Source organism: Dermochelys coriacea, chromosome 7, assembly GCF_009764565.3.
Source record: "Dermochelys coriacea isolate rDerCor1 chromosome 7, rDerCor1.pri.v4, whole genome shotgun sequence".
NCBI lineage: Eukaryota > Metazoa > Chordata > Testudines > Dermochelyidae > Dermochelys > Dermochelys coriacea.
In genome coordinates this window covers 126,162,518-126,179,319 of record NC_050074.1, presented here as the reverse complement: position 1 = coordinate 126,179,319, position 16,802 = coordinate 126,162,518, and the positions used below count along the sequence as shown (strand labels likewise).

The 16,802-nt window shown below is 64.3% G+C and overlaps 1 protein-coding gene across 1 annotated transcript; it reads right to left on the bottom strand.

Annotated features, from left to right (window-relative positions):
* Positions 1-937: 937 nt before the first annotated feature.
* Positions 938-13,151, bottom strand: HOGA1 (4-hydroxy-2-oxoglutarate aldolase 1). Its single transcript, XM_038409348.2, has 7 exons — positions 12,853-13,151; positions 8,656-8,784; positions 7,817-7,944; positions 6,248-6,382; positions 5,192-5,288; positions 4,046-4,179; positions 938-2,061 (listed from the first exon to the last, which is right to left on the bottom strand). Exons 1-7 carry the CDS (start codon positions 13,079-13,081, stop codon positions 1,912-1,914), a joined length of 1,002 nt encoding a protein of 333 aa, XP_038265276.1. The 5' UTR covers positions 13,082-13,151; the 3' UTR covers positions 938-1,911.
* Between the last annotated feature and the right edge of the window lie 3,651 nt (positions 13,152-16,802).

Below are 16,802 nucleotides of genomic sequence, written 5' to 3'. Positions count from 1 at the left end.
GGGGAAGGGAGACCTGAGAGCCTGTAACCTGAGCCAGGAGGGGGACGGGGAGGTAACACCTCTGCCAGGGAAACTGGACAAAGGCAGCAGGAGGGAGCCTGCTGGGGGCTTTTGGTTTCAGTTTAGGGCTGGGTGGTGGAATGCAGGGGTCGGGGTCTAAGCTCCGTGCCCCCCATAAGGACTTGACTGAAGGGTCCTGGTTGTACCCCCAAGCTCTGTTTTAGACTGTGTTCCTATTGTCCAATAAACCTTCTGTTTTACTGGCTGGCTGAGGGTCACAGTGAATCCCAGGAAGAGGGGTGCAGAACCCAGACTCCCCCACGCTCCATGACACTCCCCACCTAGCACAGGCCCAAATCCATCTGCAGCCCCCCAAAGCCCTGGAACAAAGGCACTTGGGGCCCAGCAGCAGTGACACTACAGGCGGGGGTGGGGTCTCCCCGAGGACCCTTTCAGAGACCCCGGCCTTGGCATGAGCTTCTCATGTCCTTGTCCAGCTCTGCCTGCTGGCACTGGGCTCTGGGTGCCCCACGTTGCTGGCCAGCCTCTCAGTGCTGCGGTCGGGAGGGGCACTGGTCAGAGGGCAGGGCCTTGACTTTCCCGGGGTGGTGCTACAGCCCAACTCCGGTAGGGAAAGGACAGCATGCCCAGATGCCAGCGGCAGGGCACAGATACACTGGTAGAGCCCTCTCCCTGCACTATGGTCTGTGCACCCATGCTGGCTGGCTCTGCCCCTCCCTGGGAGCTGGTGCGTGCCTGCCCTGCGGGTGGCACACCTGCATTGGTGCCCAAGCCCCTATGTTCCTGCTGGGAGCCCCTACAGCACTCCTGCTGGGAGAGAATAATGCCCGACTGCCCCCCACCAGCTACCGCGGCATCCCTAGGCCACAGGGGCCATTCCACTCTCGGTGAGGGAGGAGGGCGGAGGCGGGCACAGTGCGGATGCCAGGGGTTTATTGACAGCTCAGGGTGCACCAGGGATACTGCCCATCCCCACTCCCACCTTACAGCAGTTAAAAAACTGCCCGGGGCTGCCCGGCTCCAGCACTGCCAAGGTCACAGCCGCCCTCGGGGCTCTCCCTAGTCGGCAGGGTCCTGGCTGGGTCCTGTGCAGCCCACCAGCAGCTGGAGGCCAGGGCTAGCGATGCACCTTGCCATGGGGCAGCAGCCTCTTCCTAGACTCTGACCCCTGGAGAGCTGAGATCTGTGGGGCACTGGGGCTGGGCGAGGGAAGTCGGGGAGAGGGATGGAGCAGGCATCCCCTCCTGCTGCTGTGAGGGGCTGGCTGGCCCCACAGCACGCTGGAGATGGTTCTCCCGAGAGCGACAGCATCGGGCAGTGCGGGGGTTAGGGGCTGGGGCAGTGCCTCTGGCACCATGTTAGCTAGTGAAAGTCGAGCTGGGCTGCCCCCTGCGCCGGGTCCACCCCGCCACCCCACCAGGAACCATGGCCTGCAATGGGCGTTTCCCTTCCTGACTAATCCCACGCCCCTGCGGGGCCCTGGTGCCCGGGCCTGTCCCAGAGCAGGGGCTGAGCCAGATGCCCTGGTGGCCAGGGGTGAATGTGGCCCTGAGAGCAGAGCAGCCTGGGGCGTGGGAGGGGGCCGAGCCGGCAGGAAGCCCAGCCAGGCCTCTCTGGGTGGGGGGCTTGAGGGACCTGGGAATCCACCATATCACTGAGGCCTGGGGGTCGGCTCTGCCCCGTGGCAAGGGGCTTGTGGGGGGAAGGTCTGTGCCCTCTTGGCCAGCTCTAGGTGTCAGGCAGCAAGGTTTGGGGCTGGGTGGGGGCTGCATTCCTGCCCTGGGGAGGAGGCTGGGTGCCATGGGGGGCTTGGGGACTCCTGGGGAAGCAGAGAGAGAGGGAGGATGCAAGTGAGGGGGGAGGAGTAAGGACCCCCATTCCCCTCCCTCCTCACAGCCAGCCATTGATGCTAAAGTCTCTGTGCAGCTCCTCCAGCTGGGCCTCGCTGAGCGGGCGCAGGGGGGCACGGCAGGGCCCGCCGTAGTACCCGAACCACTCCATGGCCTGCTTGAGCGCCGGGATCCCAAACTTGCGGGTGACCTGCGGGTGCCAGAGACACGGTGAGAGGCTGGTCTGCCCCCCACCCCGGCTCTGGGCGCTATACCATCAGCTGTCCCCCCTCCATGCCCTGCCCCCTGCCTGCAGCCCAGCCAGGTCCTGGGGCACTGGGGAGGCCTAGGGCAAAAGCATCTCAGCGGGGGCTGGGTTGGGCTCCAGGGAGCAGGGTGCCTGCCCTGGTGACTCCTGACTCCAGCCCAGCTGGCCTGGGCCAGGCACGTGTCTGTCAGGGAGCCCAAGCAGGACGCAGCGAGTCTCCTGGAGGCAGTGGGATGCTTGCGGAGCGCGTGGCTGATGCCCGGCACAGTGTGGCCGCCTGTTTGGGGGAAAGGCCTAGGCTGGTGCAGCAGGGGGTCAGGCCCGAGAGGCATTGGCAGAGCTGGGAGGGGGGCACCATATCACAGCAGTCACCTGCCTCCTGCCTAGCTCCAGGCTGCCCCTTGCCCCCAGAGGCCCTGGCCTGGCAGCTCCCTGAGGCCAGAGCTTTCAGCAGCTCCAACAGCAGCAGGCAGTGCCTAGGGAGGAGCCCAGGGACCGGTCTCACCGGGAACCCCCAGGGCAGGGCCCCCAGGCCCAGCAGGAGCCTCTCCCAGGAGTGAGGGCAGCTGCTCCAGTCTCCTGAGCTATTCGGCTTCATACACAAGATAAAAAGAAAAGGAGGACTTGTGGCACCTTAGAGACTAACACATTTATTTGAGCATAAGCTTTCGTGAGCTACAGCTCACTTCATCGGATGCATCCGATGAAGCTCACAAAAGCTTATGCTCTAATAAATTTGTGGCACCTTAGAGACTAACAAGTCCTCCTTTTCTTTTTGCGAAAACAGACTAACACGGCTGCTACTCTGAAACCATACACAAGATACTGGCCCTACCCCAGCATAGGGAGCCGGCAGCAGAGCTGAAGGTGTGGGGGGGTCGGATCCTGGGCTGGGAACCCCACGTGGGGGGTGTATCTGTGCAGGACACCAGGGTTCCCATGGACAGAGGGGAGTTCAGGAGCCCGGGGGCCCTGGGGGAGCAGGGCTGCGCTGGAGTCAGAGCACACACCGTTCCAGGCATTTCCCACCAGGGAAGAGGAGGCACTGGGCATCCTGCCTGCGCTTGGCCTCCAGCCCAGCCTGGCAGGCTGCCCTCTGCTTTGGGGCTGGAGGCATCTCCCCACCTTCCCTGCCACTCCCAGGCACCCAGACCCTGCCATGCAGCCGAACTGCTGGAAATGGGAAGCGGAGGGCTCATGAATGTGCAAGTGTAATAGGGACACGTGGGCAACAAAGTTCTGCCGGTGCCCCTCACTCCTGACCCGCAGCCCCCTGCTATCCCAGCCCTGCCCCCCAGCTCTGCCGGTGCCCCTCACTCCTGACCCGCAGCCCCCTGCTAGCCCAGCCCTGCCCCCCCAGCTCTGCCGGTGCCCCTTACTCCTGACCTGCAGCCCCCTGTTAGCCCAGCCCTGGGCCCCCCAGCTCTGCCGGTGCCCCTCACTCCCGACCCGCAGCCCCCTGCTAGCCCAGCCCTGGGCCCCCCAGGTCTGCCGGTGCCCCTCACTCCCGACCCGCAACCCCCTGTTAGCCCAGCCCTGGGATCCCCTGCAGCTCTGCTGGTGCCCCTCACTCCCGACCAGCAGCCCCCCTGCTAGCCCAACACTGTCCCCCCAGCTCTGCCAGTGCCCTTCACTCCCGACCCGCAGCCCCCTGCTAGCCCAGCCCTGGGATCCCCCGCAACTCTGCCGGTGCCCCTCACTCCTGACCCACAGCCCCCCGCTAGTCCAGCGCTGCCCCCCCAGCTCTGCCAGTGCCCCTCGCTCCCGACCTGCTGCCTACACATCACTCCAAGGAAAACTTGAGTCTTCTCTCTTGTGCCCCCGAGAGCTGCTCTGCCCTGAGGCCCTGGAGGCCGGGGGGGGTCTGCCCTGCACTGGGCTGTGGTGAAAAGCGCCCTGTATCCCCCAGCCTGGGAACGTCTCTTACCGCTGCGTTGGGCTCAATGAGCCGGAGCTGCAAAGCCCGGGCCTCCTGCCAGCGTCCCTCCTGGCACAGGCGCTCCAGCTGGCAGAGCGGGGCTCCCAGCACGTTGGCGAGGGCACACACCCCCCCGCAGGCACCTGGAGGGCAGAGAGCAGAGTACCCAGGGCCTGGCCACCATCTGGGACCCCAACCTCTCCCCCAGCACCCCATGCCCTCTTTACCCCCACATCCTGCCCCCTGCTCCCATCCGCCCTCCTGAACCCCCAATCCCTGTACTCCCATATCCTGCCCCCATCCTCCCCCAGTACCCCTACATCCTGCACCCTGCCCCCATCCTCCCCTCAGCACTCCACACCCCCACATCCTGCATCCTGACCCCATCCGCCCTCCTGAACCCCCACCCCCTGTACCCCCACATCCTGCCCCCAGCACCCCACCCCCACCACCCCCATCCTCCCCCAGCACCCTACTCCTTCTGTACCCCCACATCCTGCCCCCATCCTCTCCCCGGCACCCCACCCCTTCTATACCCCCACATCCTGCCCCCATCTTACCCCTGGCACCCCACCCCCTCTGTACCCCCACATCCTGCACCCTGCCCCATCCACCCTCCTGAACCCCCACCCCCCTGTACCCTCACCTTCCCCCTGACACCCCACGCCCTCTGTACCCCCACATCCTGCACCCTGCCCCCCATCCACCCTCCTGAACCCCCACCCCCTGTAGCCCCACATCCTGCCTCATCCTCTCCCCGGCACCCCATCCCCTCCATCCCCCATCCTGCCCCATGCCTCCATCCTCCCCCAGCACCCCACCCTTCTGTACCCCCCCATCCTGCACCCTGCCCCCCATCCTCCCAACCCCCTCTACACCCCCACATCCTGCACCCGACCCCGATGATCCCCCCAGCACCCCATCCCCTCCACAACCTGCACCCTATAATACCCCCTGCATCCCAACCCCTTCCCTGGCACCCCCAACCCAATTTCCCCAACCTGCCCCAATACCTGCACATCCTGCCCCCCCAACCCACGTCCCCCACCACCCCGGCTCCCCCCACAGCTGGCTGTAGCCAACACTGCCCATACCCCCGAAGCCCCAATACATCCCCCTGCGGGGGCCTGGGTGAACCGCGGCAGTGGAGAGTACCTATGGCGTAGCCAGCCAGCAGGAAGCCAGCCGACCCCACCAGCACCTGGAACTCCTCTGTCCGGGTCTTGTGGACAATCAGCCCCAGCCGGGTAATCTGGGGAGACACAGTGTGTCCAGCCGGGAGCCAGGAACACCCCGAGTGCCCACGGCCCCCAAGCACCATGGAGCTGTGGGCACCGAGAGCTGGGCAGGCTCCAGAAGGCCAGATGGCCTGCCAGGGCACACGCTAGGCCACCAAGCAAACCAGCCTAGCTCCGCTACCCACTGGGTAGGCCCCACACAAACAACCCACCCGTGGCACCCCCCGCACTAAGTAACAGGCTCCACCCCAGAGCAGCCCTGTGGCTGGGGCCCAGACAGCTCCTGGGAGATTCCACAGGGATTGGGGGGGAAGGGGCAGAGAGAGAGTGTGGGGGGGGGAGACTCCTGGGTTCTTATCTTGGCAGTGGGGAGAATTCCTTCCCCAAACTGTGTCGTGCCTCAGTTTCCACCCATCTGCTGGGGGCGCTGGCCCTGACACCTGCTGGGTGGGGGGTCAGTCAGTGTCTGTAACGCACTTTGGCTGCAGGAAGGGGTGATGGCATTGCTGGGGGAGGAAAGTGGGATGGGGCAGGGCAATGGGGGCTGGGCCCTGCCAGAGCGGAGACCCCAGCATGAGGGACCTCAGCCGGGTCCGAAGGTCTCACCCAACAGCCACTTGGGCTGTGCTGGTGCCCGGCTGGCAGAGCCACTGTCCTGGCCCCAGAACCACAGGATGCTTCGAGCTGCCCCCAGAACAGCCGCCCCAGACTCACCCCCTACCCGAGTGCAGCGAGCCCCCCACACCAGGCAGGAGGCTCAGCAGGGCCTGCTCAGCCCCTCCCCAGTCTCCCAGAATGGGTCAGCCAGGCGAGCCCCTGGCCCAGCGCTGGGGTGAAGGGCCCCTGGTTTCACCCTCTCCCTGGGTGGGAGGCCCTGACTGAAGCTGGAGCCCACAGGGCTGAGCTGGGCACGGTGGGGGGAGGGCTCCCCAGGGTGGCTAGGCTCAGACATGGCCCCTGCTCCCCCACTCACATCCCCCCCGCTGTCCTTGAGGCCCACGATGTTGGGGTGCTGTGACAGGGTGAGCACGGCCTCCAGGGGCAGCTCCAGGCCGGTGTTGGCTGGGACGTTGTACAGCACCACGGGGATCGGCGACGCATCTGCCACCTGTGGACACCGAGAGGGGCGCTGGGCATGGACCCGTAGAACAGGGGAACAGCCCCTACCCCTCCCAGCTTGCGGCCAGCCAAGAGCCCCTGCTAGACAAGGCACCCTCCCTGCACAAAGCGCACCAGTGTAGGGCCTATATAAACAATGGGCAATTTGGTTCATGTAGGGCCTACATAAACAACAACCATTTTGGCTTGTATGGGGCCTAGATAAGCAATGGGGCTGAATTTCACTCTCCTGTGCCCTGTCCCCTCCCCCAATCTCAGCCCCTGTCGCCAAAACCAGGGAGTGACGGAGCTGACGGTGTCGCATGTAGCGTGTCACGTCATGCTCCCTCAGCTCCCCCCCACCCCCAGAGCCACTGGGCTCTTTCCCCCTCCACTCTGGGAAGAGGCATCTGGTCACTGAAGGGCAGGGTTGCCAGGTGTCCAGTTTTTGGCTGGAAAGCCCGGTCGAAAAGAGACCCTGGCGGCTCCGATCAGCACCCCTAACCGGGTCATTAAAAGTCCAGTCGGTGGTGCAGTGGGGCTAAGGCACCTCCCTGCCTGCCCTGGCTCCACACGGCTCCCAGAAGCAGCGGCACGTCCCCCCTCCGGCTCCTACGCGTAGGGTCAACCAGGGGGCTCCGCACTCTGACCCTGCCCCAAGCGCTGACTCCAAGAACTGTGGCCAATGGGAGCTGCAGGGGCAGCGCCTGCGGATAGGGGCAGCGCACAGAGCCACCTGGCCGTGCCTCCGCATAGGAGCCAGAGCCGGGACATGCCGATGCTTCCGGGGGCTGCTTTGAGGTACGTGCCACCCGGAGCCTGCACCCCTGAGCCTCCTCCCACCCCCCAACTCCCTGCCCAAGCCCTGATCCTGCTCCTGCCCTCCAAATCCCTCAATCCCAGCCCGGAGCAGCCTCCTGCACCACAAACCGCTCATCCCCAGCCAGAGCCCTCACACTCCCTGCACCCCAACTTCCTGCTCCAGCCCAGAGCCCCCTCCTGAACCCCTCATTTCTGGCCCCAACCCAGAACCCGCACCCCCAGCCAAGAGCCCGTATCCCCTCCCACACCCCAACCCTGAACTCCTCTGAACTCCTCGGCTCCACCCCCGGCCTGGAGCCCCCTCCTGCACCTCAAACCCCTCATCCCTGGCCCCACCCCAGAGCCCACACACCCACCGGAGCCCTAACCCCCTCCTGCATCCCAACCCCCTGCCCCAGCCCGGGGCCCCCTCCCATACTCTGAACTCCTCGGCTCCACCCCAGCCTGGCCAGCGGTGCTGACCGGTGCTGCCAGGGTCCTTTTTTGACCCTAGCCCCACCCCCTGCAGAGCCCCTCCCCCTTTGTTCAAAGGCCCCTCCCCCTACCACTGCAGGGCCCCCACTCCCCCCGTCCGGCTGTCACTGGGACAGAGCCAGCCCCCCGGCCGCGGTCCGTCCCGTACCTGGCTGTAGTGGTGGATCAGGGCCGCGCTGGTCATTGCGCCCCGGTAGTAGCAGGGTGTGACCACCAGCGCGGCGTCAGCGCCCGCCTCGGCCATGCCCACGGTCATCGCAATGGTGCCCTGCGTGGCTGGGGGAGGAGGGCGAACGGGAGGTCACGTCATGGCCCTTGCCAGAGCATCGTGCGGGGCCATGGGGCCTGGGACGGGGACACAGCCGGGGGCAGGTGCAGGGCCCAGGCACTGGGGGTGGGGGGACGGAGGGGTCCGAGCCCAGGCACTGGGGGTGAGGGGATGGAGGGGTCTGGGCCCAGGCACTGGGGGGTGAGGGGGACGGAGGGGTCGGGGCCAGGCACTGGGGGTGGGGGGACGGAGGGGTCCGGGCCCAGGCACTGGGGGGCGGGGGGACGGAGGGGTCGGGGCCCAGGCACTGGGAGGGTGAGGGGGACAGAGGGGTTGGGGTCCAGGCATTGTGGGGTGGGGGGACGGAGGGGTCTGGGCCCAGGCACTGGGGGCTGGACGGATGGGGGGCCAGAACCCGCGCCTGGGGGATGGATGGATGGCGGGGCAGAACCCGGGCCGGGGGGGGCGGATGGATGGGGGGCGGAACCCGGGCCGGGGGGATACATGGGGGGGCAGAACCCTGGCAGGGGGGATGGATGGGGGGCGGAACCCGGGCCTGGGGGGAGATGGGGAGCGAAGCCTGCAGGCTGCAGGGGCCGGTGGTGCAGCACTAAGGGGCCCTGGCCCGGGGGTGGGAGGGGAGTCAGGAGCCTGGCCCTGTGGCCGTGGCACCCGCCCAGGCATGTCCACGGTGACCCCTCCCCATCCCTGCCTCTCACATTCGCAGCCCGACCCGGCCAGCAGAAGCTTGTCCCTGGGCACGGCCTGGCGCACGCGGCTCACCACGGCCAGCCGCTCCTGGGGCGTCAGGTAGGGGCACTCCCCGCTGGAGCCCTGCACCGCAAAGCCTGCAAGACAGAGCACAAGGCCGTTGGGCTGCCCCAGAGCCCCTGGCACCAGGGGTGGGCCTTGGCCAGCTCCCCGCACAGAGGGGCAGGCGGGACCCAGATCCGGGGGGGCAGTGCTGGGCCAGCAGGGCTGGATGGGGGTGAAGTGCCCAGATCCCGTTAGGGGGCTGCATGATTGATAGTGCCCAGCTCCAGGGTGGCAGGGGCATGGGAGGATGCCCAGCCCTAGGGTGGGGGGCACATGGGGGTGGTGCCCAGCTCCAGGGGCACCCATCCTTGCAGCCCAGCCCAGCACTGGTACAGTCCTTCCACCCAGTGCCCTCGCTGGAGCCTTTCGATGAGGGTCCCGCCCAGGCCCTCCCCAGAGACATGTGGGGACCCCTCCTGGGCAGACCCAGCGGGCGTTTCTACAGTGAAACCCGCAGCCGGCCCAGGGCTGCCCACGGATCTGCCATGACACCCCTCGGGCAGAGCCGTGTGACAGCCCTGGACTGGGGCAAGTGACCCTGGGCACCACTGTTCCACAGACCCCAGAGCCGCAGGCCAGTCTGGTGACACCCCCACCCAGCCAGGAGCCCCGTTGCTGCCTCGTGGCCTCAGACCCCCTCAGCTGCCAGCCTGTCCACAACCCTGCCCCTGCCCTGCGCTGCTCCAGCCCTGGCCTGCATCCTAACCCCTACCTCTCGGAGTGACTCCAACCCACCTGCAGCCTGCGGGCAGACTCTGCCTACGACCCTGATCTGGCTTGGCCACAGACTGACCCACGGTTTGTTCCCAGAGCTCCGTTTCAGCCCTGCCCTTGGCCGGGTCCAGACCATATGTCTGGCTTTGCCTTCTGCTCCAACCACCAGGCCTGACTGCCTAGCACCCAGACAGGTGGATCCTCCCGGGGGAGACTCGACAGAGCCCCTTCACTTTGGGGCACCACATGGGGCACCGTAGCCCTAAGAGCTGCAACCAAACTCAGGCCCTGCCCTGCAGCCCCACCGAGGGAAGGAGGCCAGGCAGGGGTCCCAGCAAGGGGCAGTGACACTCACCCACCCACCCACACAGACACAGACACACACACACACACAGAGCCGGGAGGTGCCAGAGCACACGGCCTCCTCGGGCCCCACGGGCGCAAACCCCATCACTTGCTCGCCCCCCTACCCATCCCTCACAAATCACCCCACACAGGGACGCTCACAAAGAGTTTATTGCCTGCTGGCAGGGGAGCGCTGCGGTCTCCCCAGCCAGGGCTGCAGCTGCCCGGGAAGGGGCACCATGTTCCCCGAGCCCCGAAGCAGACACATGGGCCATGAGGCCGCGAGCGTGCCCGGGGCGAGAGGCTGACAGAGGGTGGGTGCTGGACAGGGGGCACTCGTCACACTCGCTGTTCTGCCCTTGGCCGCATCCCCTCACTTGCTCCTTGCCCTCTGTGCTGCTAGCAGCGGGTCCGAGGTGCAGGGGGCAGGGCCCTGGCTCGCTGCCCCTGCTGTGTGTGTGGGCGCAGGAAACACAGAGCCTGGGGACCGGAGCCCCTGGCCCGGGGCTCAGTCCCTGCAGCGGTGGGCCAGCCGGGAGTGGACCGTGTGGGTGGAAGCTGCCACGGCACTGCCTCGCTGGATGGGGGCGTGGGCCCGCAGCCTGGCGCTCGCTCCCTCCGTGCTGACGAGCGTGTTCGGGTTGGGCCTGGCCGCCTCGACCTGGCGGCTGATCTGGCAGGAGGTGGCACGCAGCAGCAGGGCCTCGGCCAGGCGCCTCCTCGGGGCATCGCTCTCCCTGCTACGCTCGGTGCCCGGGCTCCCCTCCTCCACGTGCTGCCCGGCCCTCCAGCGCCCAGTGGGCCTCTCCTCTGCCCCTGCTGTCTCGCTCTCCTCGGGGAAGCAGCTGTAGTACGACCTGATCCAGTGCGGAGCCTGCTCCGGCGCCGGGCGGACCCCCCCAGGGTCCCTCCTCCACAGGAACAGGGCGCCGGCCCCCAGCAGCAGGGCAGCCCCCAGGGCCAGCGCCACTTTCCAGCAGCGGGAGGCCCTGGCTGACCCCATACGCCTGCGGTCAGGGCAAGGCAAGAGCAGGGGGCCGGGGCTCAGGGGACAGCGGGGCCATGCTGCGCAGAACAACACCTAGGGAGCAGGCGTGGGTCCCAGCCGCTCAGCCTCCCTGCTCCCCCTGGGCAGCGCCCGGGTCACCAGTGAGGGGGCATTGTGAGGGAAGCACCTGGCCCTGCCGGGCCTGCTGGTCTCGGGGCCAGGGAGAGCACGGGGCCGGGGGAGCAGGGCTCTGCGCTTGGGAGCCTCCGAGCAGGGTCCCGACAGTGGAAGCGGCTGAGTCTGGGGCCAGCTGAGTGTGGGGCCGGGCATGGAGACAGCCGTTCGGCCCCCGGACGAGCTGTGGGAGACCTGCCCCTGACCCACCAGCAGCTGGGGGCCCCAGCCAGGCAGCATGCCCCTTGTCCCGGGACGCTGCCACCCAGACTCCAGGCTTGGCCTAGAACTTGGCCGGGGCCAGCAGCCTGCCCCACGTGCCCCGGTCTGACTGGGGGCCAATCCCAAAGAAAACCCTCCGCCCCCTAGTGCCCTTGGCCAGTTCTAGCCACCGTGGTCCGAGCGCCCTGCCTGCACCATGCCCAGCACCCGGGGGGCCCGCGAACGCCAGCCACGTGGTGGGGCAGGAGCCCTGAGCAGGGGGCGCGCAGGGTCTCACTGGAGGAGAGCGACCCTCGGGGTGTGGGGTTGAGGGTGCGCAAAGGGCCTCGTCCGGCTCGGGGAGCCAGCCCTGTGGGGTGGGCACGGAGTCTGCCTGGGCGCACCAGGCCTGAGCCCAGGGCGGGGCGAGCAGGGCAGCCAGCCCGGGCACAAAGCCCTGGGGCTGGAAAAATTACACCCAAAACCCCAGACTGGGGGGGGGAATCTGCCTGCTTGTTCTGGCCCGAGAATGCTCCTTACGGCTCTGGAGCACGTGCTCTTGCTAAGTTACCTGTGTGGGGGTAACCCCAGGCTGCTGGGGGAGATGGGACGGGAGCTGTTTTGGGGGGTTAGGCGGGGCAGGGGTTGGTGGGGGGTGGGAGCTGTTTGGGGGCTAGGCAGGGTGGGAGCTGGGGGGGATGGGCGGGGAGCGGCTGGTGGGGGTTGGGCCCATTTTGGCAGGGTGGGGGCTGTTGGTGAGTTGGTATGGAGGGGGCTGGGGGTGTCGGTGGGTGGGGGCCATTTGGGGGACTGAGAGGCCCGTTGAGCCAGATGTCGAGTCTCCCCACCACTGGCTCCATCCCCTGCCACGCAGCCAGGCAGCGTCCACCCACCCCAGCTGCACAGACCCTGCGCGTGGGGCCACCTTCCCTGGCCAGGAGCCTGCAGCGAGTTCCAGCCAAGCCCACCCCTCCTGCCCCTTCCTTGCCCTCATGCTCCCTGGGCTGGAGCACCGCGCCCACCCCCACGCGGCCAGGCCCCAGGTGGGGCTGGGTCACTCTTGCGCCAAGGGGCCTGGCTCCCTCCAGGCCCAGGTGTGCTGCTGACCCGGTCGCCCCCAGGTAACAAGCCGGGGTGAGGCGGGAACGCGCCCATCCGGAGGGGCTGGGGGTTCCCGTTCTGCTCGGCTGAGCCTGTTACCCCGCCCCCATGGAGCTTCTGCCAGGGGCTCAGGGGGCCCCACGTGACAGGAGCTGGGGGGCTCTGGCCTGCTCCCGGTGGCCGGGTGCCTGCCCCACAATCCGGGCTAACCGGCCCCACAGGAGCTGAACGGGACACAGAGCCAGAATCCCCCACAGCCCTAGAGGGCGGGACTGGAGTGCAGGGGGCAGGTTAGCAGGGTGAGGGCGCACACGCAGGGCGGGGGTGTGTGGGGCAGGGCGGGGACACACAGGGCAGGCTGGGGGGGGTGTGTGTGGAATTAGGTAGGGTGGGAGGGTGAGAGGCAGGACGAGGGGGTGGGGGGAAGGAGGGGGCATGTGCAGTTGGGCAGGGTGGGGGGTATGGTAGTGGGGCAGGGGCAGACCCTGTGCTAGCCAGGGATAACCAGACCACACTGTGCAGAGTTGCACGGTGCTGGGCTGCATGACCCCCGCAGGGCCCCCCCGGCCGGCCTCACCTCGGAAGGGGACCGTGGCGTAGCGGTGCAGGTTCTCCTCCAGCTGGCTGTGATCCACCTCCACCTGGGCTGTGAAAGGGGTGGTGAGCGGGGGGAAGATGCCCCGCAGGTCGAGCCGGGTCCCTGGCGTGGGGGAGGTACTGAGCCCCCTGCCCCATCCGAGGGGGCGCCAGCGTAATGCTGCCAGCCCCAGCCTGAGAGGGGCGAGAAGCCTGGGGGACTGTGCCATCGCAGGGCCTGGGGGCACACTCTGAGCTGCTGCCCCACCAGTGCCTCCAGCCCAGGGGCTGTTAATAATTGATGGGGCTGGCTGGGGATTTGCTGCTCCTGGGGAGAGGCCCCTCCTGGCTGCCTCTCACTGGGGCCCTGCCAGGGGCACCGGGGCCGTGGACCAGTGCTGACCAGTGCCTGGCATGGGCCCAGGGCCCCACCTGCCCAGCCACAAGGCCCTAGCTGGCCGTGTGTCTGCGGGGGCAGCTGCTCGGCCCCTCTTGGGATCAGGCCCCCAGCTGTCTCTAGCCGGCCCTTGGGGCTCCCCACACAGCCCGTCACTGCCCCCAGCACTGTACAGGCCGCTACTGCCAAATCCTGGCCAGGCAGCCCCTCCGGCTCTTAAAGGGGCCCCAGCATGAGCAGCAGTCAGCAGCTGCTGCACGTGGGAGGAAGGGACACCCTGTGTCTGCAGGGCATGGCTGGTATTCAGCTGTCCTGGGGGCACACCCTCTGCTCCCACTCCCCAGAGCTGCAGTCTTTCTCACCAGGCAGGAGTGTCTTCTGCCCTGGGGCAGCTGGGCTGGGCGCCACACGCTCCTGGGTTCCCGTGAGATCTGCGGCAGCATGCACTAGTTTGTTACTGTAGGGTCGCTTGTAAACACCATGTGGGTTTGTATTTCAAGAGGGGCGTGTGAGCACCAGGTCTGCATGGTCTCAGTTATGGTGAGACCTCCCCTCGATGCTGATGTAGTATTGGCTCTCTCTCAGAAATGCCTACGCCAGGGGGCTGCACTGTTATGGTAGGGGGCTAGCTGGTGATCACACGGTCAGTGCGAGTGTCAGGGTTGGACATGGCCCAGGGGAGTACCAGGGCTGGGTGTTACTCCGGGGGCTGGTGGGTTGTTATAGAGTCTCCTGGAAATGCTGGGCATACAGGATTATTTCAGTGGCATTTTGGAATAACCAGTGTGACGAACTAGGAGGTTTATTACTTAATGTTTTGTGTGAATACTGTGTGCCTCAGTTTCCCCGATGAAGTGAGCTGTAGCTCACGAAAGCTTATACTCTAATAAATTTGTTAGTCTCTAAGGTGCCACAAGTCCTCCTTTTCTTTTTACAGTTTCCCCTGTGCGTTACACAAATACCTAGAGGGTGGGACAAGGGGCTGTGATTTTTACTGAGACCCCAGTGGGCAGGTGTGGCTGCCCCTCGCTGCCTCCACATAGATAATGGCCGAAGTACTCCATGATCTGACAACTGATGGCCAGGCCTGTGCAAGTTGCAGCAAGGAGGGGGTGGAGACCAGGTGGCCCTTTTGCCTGGGAAAGAGACAAAGGACGGAGGGGGGACAGCTGGGCGAGTCTGAGGCTGGGCTGCTGGAAGCGAGTCAGTCTCTTGGTTTGGGACTCCGGGGGGAGGGCCCAGGGCTCTGGATCCCCCCCTGCAACGATGGACTTTTCTGAATGGTCCCGATTTCTGCGCTTACAAGCCCTGTTCTACGCTGGGCACCCGACAACTAATAACCTGTCTGTGTCACACGCTGGCGGAGAGTCACGGCTGGCTGCGGAGTGGGGGGCAGGGCCCTTTGGGGGCGGGGGAGGCTTCCCCAGGGGTCCCGTCCAGGGGCACTCGCTGCAGGGAGCTCACGGGGTGAACGGGGCTGAACGCTCCGAGGTCAGGCCCAGGAAGCACTGATGCCCAGGGGCTTCTTGCCCTGGTGAGCGTGTGCCCTGAGGGGAGCCACACTGCCCGAGAGCCCTGCCTGACTTCATTCAGAGCGGTGCCGCGCACCCCCAGCCTGTGACTCCGTGACAACCAGCATTGACAAGTTCAGCCAAAATAATCCCAGGAGCAGCCCAGAGGAGGCCCTTTGGCGCATGCTGGCTGAGGACGGGATCACTCAATGCAGCGAGGAGAAAGATCGTCCGGAAAAGATGTGCTGGAGAGTCGGGGTCAACGTATGCACAGCGATCACAAAGCAGGGCGTCATTTCAATCCTGCGACCCGTTCACTGCCTGCCTCGCATGGGGAGAGAGAAGTGGTGTAGAATGTGGCTGGAAGATACAAGAAAGGCCCACGGGGTGAGATCAGATCTTTTATTGGACCAACTTCTGTTGGTGAGAGAGACGAGCTTTCAGATACACAGAGCTCTTCCCAGCTGAGCTCGCCATACCCGAGCTCTCTGCCCTTTTCCTCAAAGGAAACTGGCTCAGCACCTTTGAACATGGAGCCTGGCCCCTTCAGCCCCTCTGGTACTAGCCACTAAAACCATGGTCTCACTAAAGACTCTGGACGGGACTCAATAAAGACAAATGCAAAGTGCTGCAGTTAGGAAGGAGGGATCAGTTGCGCACACTGGGCAATGACTGTGGAGGAAGGGGTACCCCAGAGAAGGGGCCAGGGATCAGTCAGGGAGCGTCACAGCTAAATACAAGGTGGAACCGATTGTTTTGCATACGTAGTTAACACATATTGTAAGAGACTATGCAAGTGGCCTGTTAACACCTCTGCTGTCATAGACAGAAAGGGGGGTTAGTGAGCTTCAGATTAAATCATAAATCAGAGAATCACAGAGACATGTTGGGCTGGAAGGGACCTCGCTAGGTCAGCTACTTCAGCCCCCTGCATCGAGGCAGGACTCAGTATTACCTAGACCAGCCCTGGCTTTAGGAGCAGCTGACCCAGAGGTCAGCCTAGGGTACCAGGCTTGGAGGGGTGCCGGGCTTGGAGGGGCGCTGAGCTGGGGGCGTGCCAGGCTTGGGGGGCTGCTTTTGTGGTTAGTGATAAAAGGGGAAATTGAATGTTTGAAGTCAAATGTTTCAAGTGTTGATGTTAGCACATTTCAAGTTATTCTTCAAATGTAAACATTTCTATAAGCTTAGAGGAAAAGAATTTTTTTTTATTTGCTTATATATGGCATGAATAAATACAGATTTACAGATCCTAGCATGCACATTTATCATCTTCTGTGACAGGGGACAATCATGCATGTAAATCATGCATCAAAGTTGTGAAATGGGCAACAAATGCAATAAAAAAATGGTTTCAGAGTAGCAGCCGTGTTAGTCTGTATTCGCAAAAAGAAAAGGAGTACTTGTGGCACCTTAGAGACTAACAAATTTATTTGAGCATAAGCTTTCGTGAGCTACAGCAATGAATGCATCCGATGAAGTGAGCTGTAACTCACGAAAGCTTATGCTCAAATAAATTTGTTAGTCTCTAAGGTGCCACAAGTACTCCTTTTCTTTTTGCGAATACAGACTAACACGGCTGCTACTCTGAAAACTGTAAGAAGAGTGATCATTTAAGATGAGCTATTACCAGTGGGGGGGGGGGGAGGGAGGAGGAAAACCTTTAGTGGTGATAATCAAGGTAGGCCATTTCCAGCAGTTGACAAGAACATCAGAGGAACAGTGGGGGGCGGGGGTGGGGGGAAAATCACATGGGGAAATAGTTTTACTTTGTGTAATGACCCATCCACTCCCAGTCTCTATTCAAGCCTAATGTAATGGTGTCCAGTTTTCAAATTAATTCCAATTCAGCAGTCTCTCGTTGGAGTCTGTTTTTAAAGTTTTGTTGTTGAAGAATAGCCACTCTCAGGTCTGTAATCGTGTGACTGGAGAGATTGAAGTGTTCTCCAACTGGTTTTTGAATGTTATAATTCTTGACGTCTGATTTGTGTCCATTTATTCTTTATTGTTTATTATTATTAATCCTTTGGGATTGGAAAACCTTTT